The 21,686-nt window shown below is 41.2% G+C and overlaps 2 protein-coding genes across 5 annotated transcripts in view; one reads left to right on the forward strand and one right to left on the reverse strand.

The window, feature by feature from the left end:
* ccdc146 (coiled-coil domain containing 146) overlaps nucleotides 1-14,680 on the forward strand; it is a 52,723-nt gene extending 38,043 nt beyond the window's left edge. For 2 of the 3 annotated variants that reach the window (XM_003450742.4, XM_013274673.3), the window contains exons 19-23: nucleotides 6,559-6,669; nucleotides 6,761-6,898; nucleotides 8,474-8,599; nucleotides 10,954-11,076; nucleotides 14,016-14,229. In XM_003450742.4, the coding sequence (XP_003450790.2) occupies nucleotides 6,559-6,669; nucleotides 6,761-6,898; nucleotides 8,474-8,599; nucleotides 10,954-11,076; nucleotides 14,016-14,213 (696 nt within the window). In that variant the 3' untranslated portion in view covers nucleotides 14,214-14,229. Of the gene's footprint in view, nucleotides 1-6,558; nucleotides 6,670-6,760; nucleotides 6,899-8,473; nucleotides 8,600-10,953; nucleotides 11,077-14,015 lie in introns of all 3 variants that reach the window. The other variant, XM_013274672.2, reaches the window with a different exon arrangement.
* A 2,386-nt stretch (nucleotides 14,681-17,066) lies between these two features.
* The window catches only part of gsap (gamma-secretase activating protein), a 46,379-nt gene continuing 41,759 nt past the window's right edge, over nucleotides 17,067-21,686 (reverse strand). For both annotated transcript variants that reach the window (XM_005455638.4, XM_005455639.4), the window contains 3 exons: nucleotides 20,561-20,665; nucleotides 19,178-19,274; nucleotides 17,067-18,966 (listed from right to left, as the gene is read on the reverse strand). In XM_005455638.4, coding sequence (XP_005455695.1) covers nucleotides 18,866-18,966; nucleotides 19,178-19,274; nucleotides 20,561-20,665 — 303 coding nt within the window. In that variant the 3' untranslated portion in view covers nucleotides 17,067-18,865. The remainder of the gene's footprint in view (nucleotides 18,967-19,177; nucleotides 19,275-20,560; nucleotides 20,666-21,686) is intronic.

Below are 21,686 nucleotides of genomic sequence, written 5' to 3' on the forward strand. Positions count from 1 at the left end.
GGTGGTCTTTTACCCTCTGTGCTTTCATGTCTAGTTTAACTCCCTTTGTCTCATCTTCCCTGATTATCTGAGTTCCTTGATGTCCCAGTCTCATCTGTATTTTCTCCCCTGTCTAGTCTTCCTGCCTTCTTTAAGTTAAGCTGTCTTCCTGTGACTTCCTGTTTCATTATGATAACTGTTGCCTTCCGTGACTTGTGCTCATGTCTGTAGTTTTTGTAGTTTTGTCTATGTTCTCCCATTCTTTGTGCCTCATTCCCACTTGCTGTGTGTATGTTCCGTGTCTCCCATGTGGTTTCCTAGTTAGCAAATTCCTACTGTCTGCCCAGGTTAAGTTCCTTGCTGCTGCTTCAGAGTGGGCCTTGATCAGTGGTTGTTGATCAGTGGTCATGAGAATTTGCATATTATGATTAGGAACTGACCTCACAGCCCATTGTTCCTTCAGTGGTGCTAGTTTCAGTCATTATGCAAATGTACTGTTTATAAGATTGGGGAAACTTGCAGTCAGCTGAGACTGAAGAAGTCACTTGGATGAACGTTTCTCCCACTGAAAACGCTACGTCCCAATGAACAAAATCAACTTTTGGGGAGCTTCAGAGTCGTGCATATTTGGTTTTAATCTTGTCAGCCACACAGCAACACCATGAAATGCCACTCTTGAGAGTTGGGATGTACGTTAAATGTATTTCCGGTACAGCGATACAATAATTCAGCAGTGACATATTTTTGTGGAACCATCACGAGGTTAATTCATGGATCAAACAACAGATTTCCAGTCACAGTTTCTCCATCTGTTTTCCAAACACAATGAAAAACCCAAATTCTTTCAGTACAAATTAAATGCTTTTTGCTTCTTTTGTATTGTTACAATGTTATCAGGTACTCGCCACTTTACTTAGTTGGTTTTGCTTGTGGTTAAACCGTGGGGTCATTAATTCTAAATAACCAGTGATTATTTTAAGTTATGTATGGTTTTACTTCACCCTAGTTGTCTTTCTATAGCCTGAGGTTGTCTGCAGGCCTAACCCATACTTTATAACCATTGGTACATCTCACAGTGGAAAGCTGGGGCTTTTTCATTGTCAGAGTCTTCAAGGCTGTGGAATAACTTGCCTGATAAATGCATGCTGGCAGAGTTTGAATCGTCTTGTAAATCTCCTGTCAAAATGTACATCTGGCTTTTATCTCTTCCTTCCTAGTTGCATTATGTGACCCGGTCAATGTGGTGGCTATATTTCTTCATTTTGATTTCATTGTTTAGACATTTCAAAAAAAAAGAGAGAGAGAGAAAAGAAAAAACCACCTCTATTTGACATTGTTTTAAGTTGTACTTGTACTTGGTCCTCATAAATATATAAATATTCCTTTGAGCTGCTCTACTCCCATATTTTTCTAATTACCCTTACATCATCTTATTATATTAATATGATTTTCCTCCTGTTTTAACTTGCTGACCTTTATGCTTTACTGATCTGTCCCTTTGTCTCTTATCTAATTACAAGGCTTTTTGTAGACCAATCTGTGGATGTTGTATATAAATAAGGTCATTATTTGTTTTTTTATGGTTACACTTTCAGGCATTCGGTGTAGCATCTATTATGAAGCTTTTTAAGCCATCATGTTAATTTCAACCTGAGCTGAATTTATGTAAATGATATGCTAATGGTAGGCTGCTCGGATGCTGTCATATCTACAATGTTTTACTGCAGTCATGAGCCAAGAAAGCAGCTATTATTTGTGACTGTCAGATGAAGAATACAGAGGCAGGCAAGCAGGCAGAACAGAGACAGATGAATACAAAGGGAAAGACGAACGTCAGTGTGTATACGACTAGAAGGAAGAGGACGGCTATAAAAATGCTACAAGAGAGGGCACTACAGAGAAAAGAGAAGATTGATTGAAGAGTGGGGAGAGGAGAGGGAGGGTATCAAAGACACACTTTGTGCCATCCATCATGTACTGTTTAAGTGACTTAGGGTGGTTACATATGAGGGTGCAACACAGATTAATCAGTCAAGTCAGAATCGAGTACATATTTGTCGCAGTCGGAATTTGACAACTAAAGAAGTTCATTTAAAGCTCTGAGTTAAAAAAAAAACAACATTTCTTGAGTAAAAAACTTTTCTTTCATTCTTTCGTCAGCCATTAAACTGTAAAAAGATCTGGATTTATTTAGACAAAGACATTTTTACAGATTAGTTTTGTGTTTGCTGTGACTTGTGGTGTATGTGCTGATTTTGTCAATATTATTGTCGTGATTCCTGGGTTTTGATAGTTCTTTTCTGTTTACTTTCCTCGTCATTTCTTGTTCTGAGTTATTCTTGACTATTACTTGAAATTTCAATGTTTACTTCAGCCCTATTTTACCAAGTCAGTTCACCATACACAGGAAATGTTTCCATTATCTGGATTCACTCACCCTAACATTGGCAATCAGGATTAAGAGGTCACAAGAAGCTGGTTACGAACTGCTAAGTTATCCTTAGATATAAAATCACAGAGAGGTGTCAGCAGATGCTGAAGCACATAATGCGCACAGGTTGCCAACTTTCTGCAGAGTCAGTCGCTACAGACCTCCGAACTTCATGCGGCCTTCAGGTTAGCTCGAGAACAGTGCATAGAGATCTTCAAGGAATGGATTTCCATGGCCGAGCAGCTGCACCCCAGCCTTAGATCACCAAGAGCAATGCAAAGTCTCAGATGCAGTGGTGTAAAGCATGCTCCCACTGGACGTACTATATTAATTAAGTTTAGCCTATTTGAAAGCAGGAAGAAAAACTAGCTAAAATGCTCACTGTGTAAAATAACAGAAAGTATAAAGTTATCAGTGTCTGTCGTGGTAGCATCCTGCAGACCCGCATGGCTGTCAGTCTGCTGAAGGACACTTTCTGTGCTTGCTTGGCCATGGGGTCTCCTGAAGCAGTAGACAGGCATCAGAGAGACTGTGGCTTTGGCACTTGTGGAAGCAAAAGCTCAGTTGTGAGAGGAGTCCATGGGAGGCCACAGAAGAGGACTTTCAGCAGGTCTCCATGAAGAAAAGCAGGGCTTTTCTGCTGAACTAGACTGGGAATATCTTTGGGCAGTGAAAAGAGCACTCGAGGAACTGTTGAACCCAGCCAAAATCTCCTGTGTGGAGGAGACAGACCCTGAAGAATAAGGGAAAGCCTCACCGGTTGCACTGGCAGAGGTCACTGGGGTAGTTAGAAAGCTCTCTGGTGGTATTACACTGCTCAGCCTCCTAGGGAAAATTTATTCCAGGGTGCTGGAAAGAATGTTCCGACTGATTGTTGAGCCTCGTATTCAGGAGCAGCAATGCTTCCGTCCTGGCCATGGAACAGTGGACCAGATCTTCACCCTATGAGATGCTTATATAACCAATCAGCGCTCTCAGCTGATTCTAAACCCAAACTCTGAACACATAACCTGGTTGGGAGCAGGTTATGTGTTTATCATGAGTTACTATGGTGATACAGCCAGATAAAAAGAGAGCCTTAAAGCTTGGTACAGTTCACTGACTCATTAATATTGCTTTATAATACACCCCTCAGTAATCAGTGTGCATTTAACAACTCTAATTGGACCTCTTGGTGAAATTATTCCCAATAAACACAAAATACTGATTAGTGCAAAGACGTTGCATCCATGAAACAAAATGCAATAGGCTGTAATAGCATCCAGCTTGCTGACATTGCGAACGGAATACTCTGTATTCTGCCTCTGTAGCCATATAGCTGTTTCTTGATTCTGACTATCTGTGTTTTATAATCCCCAAAGTCTTCTTTTTCATTTCAGTAAAAGTAACTGTTGTTAATTATTTATTAGCTCCAACTCTTAACACGATCAGCTCAGCACTGAGAAAAAAAACTCAAGTGCACAGAAAGCCCACCACCAATCTAGTACTTTGTGGACGGTCTCATTGTGGATTCATCACATGTAAAAAATCAAGCTTAACGCAGTAGTCAGGATCCTGCCAGTGTAGCCATCAACCGTTTCCAGTCGCAATTCATTCCCTCTTTTTTTTTTTGCGGTGGAGTAATTTCAATTAAAGTAAAAGTCGTCCAGCATTTATTAGCTCCAATTCCAACATGATCTGCTGAGCTCAGTTGCAATTGTTTAAAGCAGACGAAGAACTTGAGCGTAATAATACTTCTGAAACGCTATTTGGCATTGGGTACTATGCGGTACTATATACTGCAATTAAGCACTTTATTTTAAGGTTTGTTTGAGAAGCCTGACATCAGAATTGATGGATTTCTAAGTCTTACTTCAGCTCGTATTCCCACTAGATGATTTGGTGACCTTCATTTGCATGTCGAGCTGGGAACAGAATCAGATATGTTGCTTAATTTCAGCTTTCAGATGATGTAATCACGTATTCAACTCCTCATACCACGAACAGGCTTTTGTTGTCAAAGTCATATTCTCTGTGAGAAGTGCACATTTCCCGGGTGCCTCTTGGTCAGCCCCAGTTCCTGTTTCTCAGCATCTCTTGTCTTTTTAATTCTGCCTTTCTTGTCTGCTTTCACATCCTATCGCTCGCTCCTTTTTCTGACTCTGGCCTTTCTTTTGCTCCTTCTCACTTTATCTTCCTCTGTCTGTCAGTCTTTTATCACTTTCTCCAAGTACATTTCCTCCACTCTTATCTCTGTCTTCGCTTTTCAGTAACTTTAACCCAGCTCACACCTTGGCTTATCACATGACAGCTTTAATACTAAGTTAAAACCTGAGTCATATGACAGTAGGCTTTTTAATAGGCTGATCACCCATGTCTGTTTTAATCAGACTCGCTGCCCAACTATAGGAGAGAAGCTTCATTAATCCCATCTATGAAGGACGGGAAAATGGGAATCATCACTTTGTTCCGGACTGTCTTTCTTCGCTCACATTAGATGCAGGCGCGTAAACCTACACTGCTGCATATATCCACACACAAACACACACACCTCTATACTCAGTATGGTTGACTGGGCTGAAACTGCTGTTTCATAAGGCAGGTCGTGTCAGGTCAGACCGCCTCTGTACTTTATTCCACGTGTTCTTTTTCTTTTTTCCAACTCTTCTCTCTTTACTTCGTACTGTATAATCAACCACTTCTTCTTCTCTTATATTTGTTTCAGTGTCCGCACGCATCTATTAATATTTCTCATGTATTTTCCTTTTTTCTGTCTTCTATCAACTGATTGCTTTTTTTTTTTCATTGTTTCTATTTTCTGCTTACATTCATTTTATTTTGCCTGTCATGGCTCCTTGATCAGCTGAGATTCATATTTTTTTTATTTGAATATATATATATAGCCTGCCTTTATCTTGCTTTAATGGGGCCCTGGGCATTTATATTAACTTCACTGTTAAGATACTACAGCTTTCTTAATTGCCCATTTCCATCTCAAGCCCCCGCTGAGGTTAGGTGGGCACCTGAGTTACTATTTATCTTTGTCTTAATAATCAGAACAGCCTTTTTCTCATGACGTTGACTGACCAGTCGTAGCTTTGAGGTAACATTGTGTCTTTATGATTTTGTTTCGTTCCTGGCTTGATCCCTCTTTATGTGGAGTTTGCATGTTTTCTCTGCACCTGTGTGTGTTTCCTGCAGGTCCTCTGGGCCATGGATGTAAGATGCATAAAGTGCTATGGCATTCATTTAAAATGCTTTGAGTGCTCAGTAACAAATCCGTAATACTTTCTCCTGAATTCAGTCTGGTTTATTTGGTATTTTCCTAAACTTTCCACTGTAATTTTTAATTCTTGTTAGCCTTTTTCTGCCTTCCAGTCTTTATGACATTGCTGCATTTCATGGTGCATTTCCAGTCCTGCATGTTACTCGAGTAGCGTTAAACCAGTGGCACTGTGTCCATGTGGACCAGACCAGAAAAGCAAAGCAGGCACCCATTCATTATTCTTAGACAGGTCAAAACTTTAATTAATGTTCTATATGTTAATTTTCTGTCATTCATTTAAGCACTTTGTAGGTCATGTGCACTTTTTTTTTTACTCTGGCAAACCTCTAACTCGCGTCTCCACTCGCTAATTGCAGCTGTTTCAGAATGAGCATTAGCTAAAGGCATTGATCGAACATGCCTGCCCTGCCCCTTCACTTAACTTTAACGCCTTGTCATCCTGTCTGCTTCTGAGCCTTTTGCCTCATCTTCTTTGTGTGTTTTTTCCTTTTGTGTGTATCCTTGCCTCCCCTTCTATTTCTGCTGTCTTTGGGGATGTCAGAGAAAAAAAAAACAGGCCCTTGGAGGGATGTTGTAGCTTTTTAAACTGTGGTTTCTCTTATCACGGTTTGCCACTGGCTTGTCATGTAGCAGGAAGTAGCTTCCATGTAGGCACTATGTTTAGCAAAGAAAGCCCTTAAATCCCCAGTGCAATGAGTACCTTCCATCCATGGAGGACAAAGCACTCAAACACACACAGACTAATTCTAGATTCTTACTGTGTATTTTCCGGTTATTTACCTTTGGAAATTACTAGATACAAGTGACAATGGCTTATTGACTTCTGCCACAGTCAATTTGTTGTCTGTTTTCGTCTGTAATTCTCTTATTTTCTGTCTCTCAGCTGTCAGAAGCCAGGGACAAGACACTTGAGGGTGTGAAGCGAAAAGTTGATTACAAAGAGCTAAAGGGCAAAGACCCATCAACGGCAGAACTGGCCAAGAAAATTGAACAGGTACGCGACACTTTTAAAATACTACTTTATTGCAAACGTTTTCAAAAGGAATACAAAAAAGGTGTGTCTCCGCTCTGTCTCTGCACTGTAGCTTGAGGTGAATCTAGCTGAGCGCGAGAGGCAGTTGCTGGAAAAAGAACTCCTGGTGGACCAGGTGACCCGGCTCTCAAAGCCACTCAGCGAGCAAGCTGAGAACTGCCAAGAGGACAGACTCTCACTGGCAAAGAAGGTAGACTCTTGTATATACATATAGAAGAAGCTCTGCTCATATAGACACAGATAGGATGATACAGAGACAAACACACACACTCCCACACAATGCAATATACTGTCAGATACAGAGAAACATATTATTCACCCGTTATCTGCAGCGTGGTCTTTTATCTCTCTCTTTGTCTCCCTCACGAACACACTGACACATTGTTTGAGGAGCATGTGCAGCCCATGTGAGGAGCGTGCAGAGTGAGCATTTGGGAGTTCACTGAGCATTACAGTTTCTTTGCACTCCCACTTGCTCCTCTTTTCCTCTTCGGCTATAAATACCCTCATCAAAAGCTAGTGGAACAAGCTTCGTAACCCATAATCATTTGTAGAAATAAGTACCAGTAGCACTGAAAGGAATTTAATTTGAAATGAAGAAAATCTTGAGCTCAAATGTCCTCACACGGCAGACAGGCAACTACTGTAGTTGCAGTTTACATCCTTGCTTGAAGACCTTAAGGGGATCTATTAGGCGGAGCACAGAGATTAGTGTCATTCATTCAGCATTCATCCAAATGTGAAATAAGGTCAATGGTCCTGGGTGGTTTTGCAGAACGTCATGGTGTCACATTGTAGTTAACCTAAAAGACCATCTCTTCATCATTTGTCATCTTCTCAGACAGTGCTGTTATATTTTGTTGAAACCAGTCTATTAATTCTTAAGTGAAGGGAAAAAATGTTTTTTGTATACATGATATTTGACCACCAACTTCTCATCAGTTCATCCTCGAGTCAAACTAACTAGATTTAATGAAATTCCCTCCAGGTGTACTGGGATGTTGCATTCCCAAGAACGTGACAGTAAAATTCCTTTGCTAAGTAAACGTTAACATGAGAAAATCTTGGGGTGTCATGTATTACTGTATGGCATGCAAGGGAGAACCCAAACACAGGACTTTGAGTAGCTCCTTTGCTGTGACTACTTAAACATAAGAGCACTAAAAAAGGAAAACTCAGAAACAAGAAACTAGGAACAAAAAACTAGAAATAAACAACTAGATATTTGTCACTAAGAATTAACAAGAGAGATGAGGGAAACATGGAAACACAGCAAACAGGGACGGCGTGACAATGATCAGAGCAAAACCACTGAAACAAGGAGCACAAGAGTCCAAAACAAAGACCTAGCAGTTCAGAAGGCAGGAGGTGTGCCCTGCGGCAGAGATGGACCAGTTCAGGAGGGCACACGAAGGAGCTCTGCAGGATGACCACGTGGTCCAGAAACTTAGAAACACTGGGTCACAGACCCAGTACTATGACATGGGGATTTCTAACTGGTGAGGTTTGAAAGTTAAAGAAGAAATTCATGAGGTCTCATTGACCCTGTTGTTTGACCTTAATCAACAATGAAAATCAGTTTTAGTTTAAATTGGTTTACTTGGATCTCTGAGAATAGGACAAATGACCTGAAAACATTATCCCAGAGGCAAGACAAAGTACACTAGACCTGTACACTACATTACACTCTCTGATTAGCTTGACACTGAACATTTATGAAGAATGATCTGCTCTGTGCCTTTGTCTATGTGTTCTCTGCTTCCAGCTGAATGAGCTCCGAACTAACATAATCAACACCAACCACCGTATGATGGCCATTTCTGCAGAACTTTCCATGAAGCAAGCCGCTGCTTTATCTCTACAACAACAGATCAAAGAGAAGGAGCTACAGGTCAGGGGGGGACACATGTAGCCACAACAAAGGGATCCAGAAATCTACACCGAGCTCTTGGATGTCCACCTCCACAGTGTCCCACTGGTTTTCCCATTATTTTTATTTCTACTCACTGATCATGATCGAAGGGAGCACTGGCTCATCATATCCAGTCTCAAAACAGCGTAAACTTTCAACTCGAGAGTTCATAACTAGACCTTACTCATGGGTGACAATGTCCATCTTTTATTAAGAATCTGTGGGATCAATATCTAGCAGTTCAATATTTACAGAATTTATGTATGTTTTAATCTATGGCTTTATAGTATACTGGTTTATATATTTGCTTGGCTAACAAAAGGTTGACGGTTCAATTCCAACTAAACATCACAAATCTTTTTGGTATATTATTGCAGGTGCCTGGTGTGAAACTGCCAAATCAAATCAACCGAATCAGACAGAAAATAAAAGTTTGCTGCCTATAGCCTTATCTTGCCTATGTCCTTAGAATAACCTTATGTCTTTCTAACTGAACCTCATGGGTGGCCAAGTTGCTTTTCTGTAAAGAATCTATGAGAACAATATTTAGCAGGAAGAAAATGCCTGAATAGATGGACGTATTTACACATTTGAAATGTGTAAATACACTTGGTGATCCACTTTAATTATTATTTCATTCCCTTTCATCAATTATTCATATTTTAGACCAAAGAAGGAGGTTTTCAATCAGGCTAACTGCAAGCTAAGTACTAACAAGTAGCAGCTAGCATTACAGTGTATTCTGTAACTATAGCAACCAAAGAGGCTTATTACATTTTTATGCTTCCATTAAGGGTAAGTAATGTGTATGTAGTGGCTCTGACTAACAGTAGCTCGACTATCGATTTAGTTATGAACTGCTGCTGTTTGTCATAATTTAGCTAAATCAGTCTCTACATGTTCACCAGGTAGAGGTTAATGTGAGTTCAACAAATGTACAACAAAAACTATAAGCTAAAAAAGTGAGAATACTACAGAAAGCTTACTCTTTTTTTATAGTAAATATTTGATCACATTATATATAATGTTGCTGCGATAGCCATCAGGACATTGTGGACTGCTACTTTGAAACCTCAACTTGACCATTTGATCATCAACATCTTGTCTACTCATATGTATCTATTTTAGTAAAAATGGTAGAGCGGTTTACAAAATGAGCAACATGTCGTATAAAATAGGAATTGAAACGGCATCCATAAATTATTTAAGAAAGTGTTTATTGAGGTCTTACTAATGAGTGAAGACAGTGTGTACTGAAGATGGAAGGAGTCCTTTGAGGAGCTCCTAATTGAGGAAATTGTGAGAGAACGGAGGACAAATTGGAGGAAAGTTTGTGAATCAGGAAATGCAGAGGATTAGTAAGGATGAAATGAGGGCAGCTATGAAGAGGATGAAGAGTCCCGATAACCTACCTGTGGAGGTGAGGAGTGGACTTTCTGACCAGATTGTTTAACACGATCCTGGAACGTGAGAGGATGCCCAGGGATGTGTACTGGTACCGATTTTCAAGAACAAGGGTGATGTGCAGAGGCGTAGTAACTAAAGAGTGTAGTCACTAATGAGCTGCCAGGCAGGAGGAAGACTGCAGAGACGATTCATGGGTGTAGTGAAGGAGGACACGCAGAGGGTGGGTGTGACAGAGAAGAATGCTAGAGATAGGGTGAGATATATAGAGATCATCTACTGTGTGACCGCTAAAGGAAGCAGCCGAAGTCGGAAGCCGTTTACTGAGATCATAGATCGCTTCAGGGTCATTTTCTTACAAATTTCATGAGAACTGGACTTTTTTTTCTTTTTTTTTGGAAACTACAAGAGCCACTCCCTGCTGGCAATTAGGGAGAATGCAAGTTTAAGGCACTTCTTCACAGGCTTTACTTTTCATACATGCTTTAGTGACTCAGCAATCAGTCCATTATCATAATTAGTATAATTGTTGAGCTTAAGTATGAAAATAATGAGGCACCATCGCGTTATTCAACCAAGAAATGCTGAAAATCAGAAACTGGTGTCAACAGAAACCCCACTGCTGTCTTTCTCAGTAAAAATAAATAAATAAACAGGTAAAAATGACTGGATTTCCCTCATTCCTTCTATATATTTCAGGAAATTTGTGTTAATAACCTGAAGAATCCCTGCAGTTGTCTGCCTGCAGTGCACCGCAGACACAGCTAGAAGCAGAAAATGCCAAGGCTTAATTTTGCCTGGATTCTGACACTAATACAACCATCTGTTTTTGGGTGCAGCTTAAATTGAATCAGGCCAGGAGAGTGCAGAGTGGACAAAGTGAAAGGAATACAAAGTGAATGTTCCTTGCATTTGTCCTGTGTTTCCAGATGGACAAGTGCCAGCGGCGGCTGGAGCAGGGCCTGTCACCATACCCTGAGAAAGAGGAGGAGTGGAGGAAGATGCTCCGGGACAAGAAGAGGAGACAGAGGGACAAAGAGGAGAAAGAGAGGGTAAAGAAACACACAAGACTCACAAAGATCACTGGTCAGAAATTGATTAGAGCACTGAGGGACAAGAAAAGAAGATAGAGTGGCAAAGAGAAGAGTGCAGCAGGGACACATTGCAGGGGCAGGAGTCGATTAAGACTCTCCAGAGCAAAAAGGCTGTGAGTGAAAGCGTGAGCGAGAGCTACCCACACACAGACTCGAACTAGAAACTGCAAAAAGACAGGAAATGACAGGCTGAACGGGTGACAAACAAAACTAGCGGCTGTCTACACAAAGAAGGAGAACATACACAGATCAGCTCTGTCTGAAACCAGTCCAGCTGCCTGCAGCCATTTGTTTTCTCCCCTTTTTATTATAGCTACTGATCAAAAAATACACCACAGTAAATTGCAAGCACATAGCCAAAACAAGTAACAGCAAGGAACCTGCAGATGTGGAAATATTAGTGTGTATCTGAAGAATTTTGGAGGGGTGTCATTGTTAGTTGTGCATTTTAAACTTCTTAAAATGTCTGCAGATATTTCTTCTTGTTTATTTTTTGGCAGTTTCTGATATGTTTTTCGCGGTCAGAGCCATTATTTCTCGCTTTGTGTGCCCTCCTCAGATCACATGCCAGCGGATAAACTTTATGCATGAGAAAATCGCCATCTCTTTGAAGTGTCCGTGAGATTTAGGCACAGTTAATTTGCATGCTGTGGTGTGGTGAAAGTCAAAGAGAGGACTGGAGTGTCGTGAGGATGCGTGTTCACTTGAACTTGATTTTTTTTTTTCTCTTTTTTCTCAGCAGGAGCTCACCATGGTTACAAATATGTCCATCAGCCACAATAGGATCAAATCAATTTTGTCAGCCTCTTAACAGTTTCAGTGACTTCACCCTGGTGCTAGTTTTTACCACAGTATGCAAAAAACTTTTAAGGTCATGTGTCATTAACTCGAATAGGAGGCTGTTGAATATTAACAGTACAGGCAAACAGCCTGGGTCTGTCCCTTTACAAAATATCCCAGGGAGTTATCTGAGGCTCACTAATAACACATTAAATCTTGTTGTTTAATCTGCACACAGACCCATATATAAAAACTGAACTTTTTGTGCTTTTTTCTGTTTAGCTAATAAGGTCACAAGTAACAAGAAAACAGTAAGTAGCTGTGTGGTGATAAACAGTCACAGCATGCACTGTAAATCCTCCCCCCCCCTACACAAAAACGAGAAATAAATCTGTCCAAGTGTCCTTGAGCGAAGCAGCAGACCCCCAAAAGCTCGTGATATGTAAAATGTAAGCAGCTTTAAAGGAAAGAGCTCCAAAAATATGCACAAGTATTTGCACAATTTGTTGTTTTACCAATCTGCATTTACTCATAGAAGTACTATGGGGTGAACACAGTACTATACCTAAACTAAGCCAACTCTCATTTCTTTATGTTTTGTTGGGAAAATGGGAAAAAGGTGCAGCGATTTATTAAAAAATGTCTGAACCCTCGTAGGCACTTTATTGTCTTTTCTTTAAGTAGTCTTCAGGAATAGTTCTCCAGGCTTCTTGAAGGACATTCGGGGCTCTGTTTAGGTAATGAGGTAATGTTGAGGTCCAGGCTCTGCGGATGCCAATGCATGACTGATAGTGTTTTTATGTAGGTATGTATCCAGTGTGTTTGCAATCATTTTCAAAATGGAAAAATGAAACTAGCTAATCAGATGCTTTCCAGATGATATTGCATGGTGAATCACAGTATGACTGTGCTGATCTGCTTTCACCTGATTTCACCAAGACCCCCAACGCCACTGGCTGAAGTGCAGCCCCAAACCATAACAGAGCCTCCGCTGTGCTTTACAGATGACCTCTCTCCTGCCCTTCTCCAAACACACTGGGGATTTAAACCAAAAATGTCACAGTTTTTGGCATAACTTAAAAGGTGTGGAGAACTGAAGACTGCTTTAAAAAGAAAAAGTTACAAGAAAGTCTGGCTCCTTGGGAAAAAATACAAAGAAATGATGATTGGCTCAAGACTTTTGGAAGAAAAAAATGCTGTTTTGATAGCAGAGAAGTAAGGGTGGCATATTTTCATAGGAAGGTAGGTAAACTGGTCTAAATTCCTCACTGCTCTCCACACATCAGTGCTCCAGGATGCACAACAAGCAACATCAGCAGCTATTCCTTTTTATTTTATTATACCTACTGTTATTAATAAGACTTTAAGAAGAGGTAAATAAAGTTGTTAACAGCTTGTATATCAAAGTGAATTCCCCTAAATCCATGGTTTGGTTCACACACTGTGTGCCAGGGCGCACAGATGGCCTCATGTCAGCTGTAGTTCCTGGTTTAAGATGAAAATGAGCAAACCAAAATGACTGTACTTTAGTCGGCACGACCACCTTTATTCTCAAACAGGCAGGCCTTGCTTTGTGCTTTTCAGTTACACAACATTCCTTTTGGTTTTCGTCATTTGAGGAAAGGTTCACAGGAACGTGCACTCAGTGATCCAGTGGAGGTTGTCAACCTCATTAATAACCAGAAATGTGGACCGTTTTTTCTTGATATTTTTTTTTTTGTTTAAAAAATAAAATCATAATATAATGAGTAAAATTTAAAAAATAGTAATAATTGCAAGTGCTGCTGTTCTCAGGATTTAATCCAAAATGTGAAATTCTGCACACGTCGTGTGTGTTTTCAATCACTGGAGGTATAATATGAAGAAAAACAGGAGGAAAAAAACGCAAATTAAACTTTTAATCAGCTTTGTTGTCCCGAGCTCATGCACTCGACTGTTCATCTTTGCTTTTGCATTCATGCTGAGATATAAAAAAAAAATGCAGAACTGATTATTCCATTTACTTGATTAAAATTCAGGATCATTTGAAATTGAAGTATTTACTCCAAGGTCAAGCAATCTTACATCAAATATTAAAACTGCTTCTGGTACATTCTTGCATGTGTGTGTGTGTGCAGCTTGCTGAAAAGGAGTGGAGGCAGTTACCTAATGGAGAGTACACCACAGCCGAAGCACGTCCCAACGCGTACATCCCGCTGAACGCTCGGCTGCCTCTGCCCAAACCCTACGGAGCCCAGGCCCCCTTCAAACCCTCCCAACCAGGGGCCAACATGAGACACTTTCGCAAACCTGAGCTCAAACCCATAGAAATATAGAAGACATGTCTGTGGACAAGGACGACATATTGATAACTATATGACTGTTCTGTTTTTATTGGCATACTTAAGGCACACACACACTAAAAGAACATGTGTTTCATTGATTTGTGTTATTTATTTCCACACTCCTTCTTCCTGCTCTCACTAACATGTGCATGTTTGTGTCCTGGCTGCTCTGAGCTTGTTCTTGTGGTCTGCATCTGGTTGTAATTTTGGTTCCTTTACTGGCACTTGGTTGTTTACAGTAAAGCTAAAAAGTGGAAGGGAGGACAAGGAGACTCGGTAATGTATTTCTGTATTCTTTTCTCCACCTAGCTAAAGCATCATCACACTTTTACCATCTTTCTCTAGAAGATAAATTCATTTCTCAGGGCCACTGGAATATTTCTACGTATTCTTCACTCTTGTTGTTTCATCCCTCATGCTTGTAATCTCCGAATAAATTGCAATGGGTTTAAGCTCTATGCAAGGCTGGGAGTGTCTCCTTTAATGCCTGAAATGATAAATGTAAATACGGAGAGGAAGCTCAAGCACTGAAAGAGCATAGAGAATGACAAAGAGAGAGGAGAATTTAAATGAAGGGGGAAGGCAGCAGAGGAGAGTCAAAGGAAAAAAAGGGATAAAAGCGGGGGATCTAAATTGGGTGGAGAGTTCAGAGATGGTGACTAGTGACCGAAAACAAAGTCAACTGCCTTTGAAACTAAAAAGTTACCAGAAGTTTTCTTCGATCTTAGTTTGAGATTAAAGCAGTTCTGGTATTAGCTTGTTTTGCAGATTGTAAGCATGTGACTGCCCTGAAAGGGTCTAAATTGGTTGCTGTTGCCAGACAGACTGGTCTGAGTATTTCGGAAACTGCTGATCTTCTGGGATTTACCCACACAAGCCATTCCGGGGTTTACAGAGAGTTGTCCAAAAATGGGCAAAATGCCTTGTTGATGCTGGAGGTCAGAGGAGAATGGAGAGATTGGTATGCAGAAGAGCATCTCGTAGCAGCAGAAGACCACACTGTTTATTTGCCTCAACCTACCTGAGTATCACTGCTGGAACGCTGCTTCTTCCAGTTGCTCCCTTTAGGGGTCAGCACAGTGGATCATCTACATCAGCGGTCCCCAACCTTTTTCGCGCCACGGACTGGTTTATGTTTATGTTTATGTTATGTTATGTTATGTTTTCACGGACCGGCCTTTAAGGTGTCATGGATAAATACAACAAAATAAAACCAGTAACAGAAACAAAAAAAGAAGATTTATTCATAACACACGGGAAAAGACCCAGGGAAACCGAGTTAACGATAAAAACCCTGAAAACCATAAATTTCACACCCGAGCCTCAACTCTCGCCGCCCAGTACCAGATGAGTCATGGACCAGTCCATGGCCAGGGGGTTGGGGACTGCTGATCTACATATCCGTGGCATCCTCCTGTGTCACACCAACCCTCCGCATGCCCTCCTCCACGATGTCCCATGAATTGTTTTCCTCCTCCCTGGCAGCTCCATCTTCAACATACTTTGCCCAATATATCTACTCTCCCCTCCAACCATCTCCAAATCATCTCAGCCTTGCCTTTCTGACTTTGTCCTCAAAGCGTTCAATATGAGCCGTCCTTCTGATGTACTCATTTCTAATCTTGTCCAATGTGGTCACTACCCGTGAAAATCTTAGCATCTTCTGACACCTCTAGCTTGTGATCGCCACCATCTCCAAACTATACATCACAGCAGGTCTCACAACCATCTTGCAGACCTTCCCTTTCGCTTCTTCTCCTGTCCTGCTGTCACACTTTTTTCCACCCATTCCCCCTGCCTGCTGTTGAGATTTATATATATATATTTTTTAATGCGTATTTGCTGATTAGATTGTTTAATGAGAGGCCCAGACTTGACCAGGTCACAGGCAGACAGGAACTTCATGTTTTTTCTTCAGCTCTCTTTTGGACTCTCCATTGCTTTTGATAGTTGACACCAGGTATTTAAACCTGCCTGCTTTCACCACCTCTCCTCCACGAATCTTCACTGTTACACCAGTGTCCCTCTCAATCACACACATACTGTATACCGACTTTCATTCCTCATCTCTCCAGTTCATACCTCCACCTGTCCAGTGTCTCTTCCACCTGTTCCCTACTCTCAGTATAAAAGCTTAAAAAAATGCTAAACAAGTGGTTTTAATGAACTTGAGCTCATTTGACAGGAAATGACTGGCATAAACCAGCTTTGCGCTACACTCTGCGTGAGTCAACTTCCGAAGGAGGTGACCTGCTGATGTGATGTGTGTGTGTGATCATCCATCGCACGCTGACGCTGAGGGCTGTCAGATTAACTTAGCCCCAAACTGTTAGCTGCCTACATAACACTGACTGCATAACAGAGTGCGATAGGGGCAATCAGGTGAGGAGTGATCACATTTAAAAGAGGAAATGCCCACAGGAGAAAGGACTGAAGGTGAAGCAGCAAAAGTGATGAAGCTGAAAGCTGCTAATAAAACATTGTGGGTTATGTAACGAAAAAGGGGAAAAAAAGCTTGATGGGTGTGTTCCTGATTAAATGTGAGTCAGCGTGTGATGACTGACGCTGAGATTATTTCCTGACTTCACTGGAGGTCTGCTGAGCCTGTCCAAAACACTCAGATATTCTCGAGAATCAGAGTTCACTTCCACAGAGTCTTTCATGCTACAAATTATTTCACTGGAAGCAGACATCTTTTCCTAATTTATCCCTGTGCTCCAAAAGTGCTAAGTTCATCCCATCATCAACATTCATTGGGAAACAGTGCACAGAGTGCCTACCTCAAAGCTTGTGACTCTGCCATTTTCTTTTAAAGTGAGGCAAAAAACGAGAAAAAAAACACCATTTTAAAAAGACAAAACATTTATTTACATTTCGGTGTAAACACGAGCGATTGAGAGATCCCTTCTTCCAGAGTACTGGTTTTGCAATCAAAACACAACATGTAAATAATCTGTGGAATGCAGTGCTGGATGATGCGCAGGGTGCAAACATCCAGGCACTGAAAGGATTAGGAACATTTACAGCACGATTTTTCAAAGCACACGTCTGAACATGTGTGTGGAAGCAGACTCTTACTGCCTTCTATGGAGTGATTTTGTATAAGGTGCCTATGTTCTCTTTATTTAGGTTTGGTAACAGGAGCTATTAAGTGTTACAAACAATGAACATATAGATATGTAGTTGTGGTGTCAGAGAGACAAATCATTCTGCATAAATCAGCATTAAAGGGGACCTATTATGCTAATTTCCAAGCTTATATTTTATGTTATATTCTTCATTTTTGCATGAGTCACAGTTCTGAACAATAATAATTTCTTATAGTGGGCCTTTAAGAAGCTCTTCCGATTGGCTGCTCCATGTACACAAAAGGTTTGAACAGCAGGTGGGTGGGGCTAAACCTACGTTCGCAAACTACTCTGATGGCTGAGTTCTAGTGATCTTTGTACCACGGGGTAGCTATTCAGGGGAATCGAACCTCCGACCTTCCAATCATGGGGCCACCACTCTACCTATTGAGCTATCCCTGCACCTTACAGGGCAGAAAGCGGGAACTCCTAGTGTGGGGCCAGGGGCTCTTATAAAGGGGGTCAGTGGGGGCCCAGTCTCTTTGAAGTGATTAGGCTGTGCGTGGTAATAGTGGAGCTTACATGATGGTCACAGCAGAGGGCGCTTCCCATAGGGAGATAGTGAATGATGCTTGAAACAGAACTGCATGTATACAAAGACCAGCCAATCACAATGCTTAAAAAGTTCTGTTAATTTTCTTATGTAAGTTGTATTTGAAATTCTGAATTCTGAATTTGAACTTGGAAACTGTCTGAGCTTTTGACGCTTACAGAAAACTTGCACATATGCTGACTTAATCATTCGAAACTCCAGCCATGTTTGATGTGAGCATCCACCACTGTAACAGCACATGCATGACAGACAATAAGGAAAAGCATAATAGCTCCATTTTAAAACCAAACTGACCACATCAAACCACTGTGTCTGCAAAGCTTTTTTCAGCATATAATCAAGTTGATGGGGTGCAGCAGCATTACAGGAAGCTTGGCAAGTTAAACAAGTGATTTATAATTACCATTCACAGCATTTGACATCAATGTTCATAAATTGTATGAAAGCAAGAGGAGAAGCTGAGGAGACGATGCAAATAACTGCCTGCAGTTATCGATTTAAAAAAAAAAAGTTTCCCAAAGTTTAATTAAACCGTAAGTGAAGGTGTACCCGTCTTGGTTATTGTATTCTAATTTCTGCTGTTGCCAACAATTTGTTTGGTTTGCGTAAAGCTGCAGCTGTTCCTCGCACATCGCAACCCATCTCAGCTCTTTCCTGAAAAGCAGGTGGGAAAACTGGGGTGATGACTCTGCCTCCTATTCTGAGCATCTCCATCCATCTACCCCTCCGTCCCACCCTAATTCATCATCGCACTGTGAGAACTTGTTTATGTCTACGCCTCTGCCTTTCAATCCCGCCGCTCATTTTTCATCTCTCGCCCTCCCTCCTTCCATCATCCATCCATCCGTTACTTGTCCTCGAGGCCCCTTCGATGATGACTGGTCTCTCAAACACATTTTCCTCCCCATCTCTTTCCCTCTCAATCCATCCGCCCCGCGTCCCTCTCCACCTCTGCGCGTTTATCATTTTCTCTCGAAGCCCAGCAGAATTAGCGTCTGTTTCAGAGCCGTCTCCTCCACAAACCTGGCGTCCACGTTCTCCTGCTCCTCGAAGGGGTTCGGAGCTGCTCAGAGTCAGAAAGAGACAGAGATTCTTATAGAAAACAGAACAGCAGACTCTGTGATACACAGTTGCTTTCTGGCCAGGCATGCACGCACACATGCACACACATTCTGTTTTAATCCTCGAAAGGCCTCTATCTAAACACAAAAGCGCGCACACACACACACACACACACACACACACACACACACACACACACACACACACAATACCTTCTTCCTCTATATCAGAGAGTATTTTTGCCAGGTAGGTAAGAGGCACAAACTCAGGTCTGAAGCCAGGCTTGTCTTTGCCGGTGAATGCAAGTCCCTAAGGAGGAAGGAAAAACAAAAGCACAACTTCAGGGTTTTTTTATGCCTTTTTTTTTTAAGAAAACAGTCAGACAAATCTGCAGCAAATCCAGAAACTGAGTCACCTTAGCTCTTCTCTAAGATAAACTTGGCTGCAGTTTAACTTTTAAGACATCAACAGACTATCATTGCACCAAATGTCACAGGCTCTCCACGCCTTCTCTGTGAGCCAATTAGCTGACTGAGACTTGGCAATAGCATCACATCCGACTAAATCAGTGGGTGACTGCTTTAACACGTTCAGTAATGATGTCTTTTTTTTTATGTCTGTGCAGAAAAAAATGAACCAAAAAATAAAACTTTCTGGTAGTAGTTTATTTTTTTAAAAATGAGAAAAAGCCTATTTTTCTGTATAATTATTTGATTAATATAAACAAAGATAGACCTGTGGGTCTGAAAGATGCCTGTTCAGTGAGGGTTTATAATTGATAAGACCATGCCCTAAGCACTAAAAACTACTGATTAAGAACATACAGTCATGGTGAAAAGGAAGTATACCTCTCTCAGTTCTAAGGTTTTAGACAGGAGGTGGTAAAAACAACCTCAGATGACTGACAACATGTCATTGTTTATTGTTCCAGTGTTGCTTCAGTTCACGGAGGTTTGTGGGCATCCATTCATGCACAGCTCTCTTAAGGTCCAACCACAGCATTTCAATCTGAGTGAGGCCTGATCTTTGACTGAGCAACGGCAACACCTTGTAGATTTGCGCTTGTGTGCTTGTGATTGCTGCTCCACTGCATGAAGCTAAAGCTTAGCCCAAACTGGACTCTAGAACACTTTGGTATACAGAGGATTCGTAGTTCAATCAGTGGCTACAAGGTACCGAGGTTCGGTGGCTGCAAAATTAGCCCAAATCTACATAAAACTATCCCAAAGCTACATAAAATTAAACTGAATTCAACTTCCCCCTACTGACCCTTAGCATGAGTCTATATTTATGTTCAAAAACCCACAAAATTGATGGTATTTCCCTAAAGTAAAGGTCAACACCACCCTGTTAGCACAATCGCTTTGAAGCATAAAACAACAGCCTTACATAGCTCCTGGTATGGTTACATATTCCTCATTTTGGATGATTTAAAAATGATGCATCTATTAACAAAATCAAATCATGGCACATTCCAGCGCAGACATTTATCTCCGTGTTTTGTATTTTTAAATGCCTGAATAACTTTCTAAAAATGTTTGTGAGATTAGGGTGTGTATGAGAGTTGGCATGTGTGATACACTCTTCTGTGTTACCTTATTTTTGTTGTGTTTCTCCAGCAGAGTCTTGACATAATCTCTGGAGATTGAAGCAGAACTGACAGGATGATCCCACATATGGTAGATCCTCTTCACCATAGGCTACGCATACACACAGACACACACACGCACACACATAACCGAGTTTATATTTTAGGCATGTAGTTCATGCTGTCAAAATAAAAAATATCCCCGGAGCTTATGAACACCTGTCCCTTTCTATTTTGCCAACTGGAACACAAAACCATTATTGAGGAGTGAACTGCTAATGAGGGGTTTCAGAGAAATACGCATCTGTAATTTTTAGTGTTTTTGTCGCAATTTCAACACAACTTCTTTCCACACAACTGCACTCATTACTTAATCACAAAATAACTAAACAGGAGGCTGCACTGGGCAACTTACAAACTTCATACCTGACTGGAATATATGACTGAACTTAGTATAGGGATTATTACACCTATAGAATACTTCAAACTGTGAATATGAAGAAATTAGTTTTTCAGGATGGAAATAACAAGAGGCTGTTAATTCTGCTAGGGTAGTCTACACTTACTGACCACTTTGTTAGGTACACCTTACTAGTACTGAGTTGAACCGCCTGTTGCCAGGACTGCCTCAGTTCTTTGTGGCTTAGATTCAACAAGGTTATGCTGCCAAATGGCGCTGCTGGCGTGCACTCCATGGGTCAGAAACTTTGGACATCGCAAACGTCAAGGGTTTGTGGTCCACATATGCAGTAAAGTCACGACCCTCAAGAAAAAAACGAGAATGACGCATTGCCAGGTGGAGAACCAGTAGCTCCCTGTCAAAAGAGCTGTATTTTCACTTGTTGTCATAGCACTGCACCCACCGCTATGTCCGACGCATCGGTGATCAATGCAATCTGCGCCGATGGGGACGGGTGGGCCAGTAGGGCAGCATTAATTAATGCATACTTAGCATCAGAAAATGCCCGGATGTGTCTGGCAACGGAACTGCACCCTCAGCAAAAATACAGTGCCCCAGGAAATCAAGAACCGGTGTTCTCACAAACCATCCTACTTTGGCAAACCGTCCTACCGGTAGGATCATTTTACAGTGATGTCTGACAAACCATCCTACTTTGGCAACCTTCCTACTG

This window comes from Oreochromis niloticus, linkage group LG17, assembly GCF_001858045.2.
Source record: "Oreochromis niloticus isolate F11D_XX linkage group LG17, O_niloticus_UMD_NMBU, whole genome shotgun sequence".
NCBI lineage: Eukaryota > Metazoa > Chordata > Actinopteri > Cichliformes > Cichlidae > Oreochromis > Oreochromis niloticus.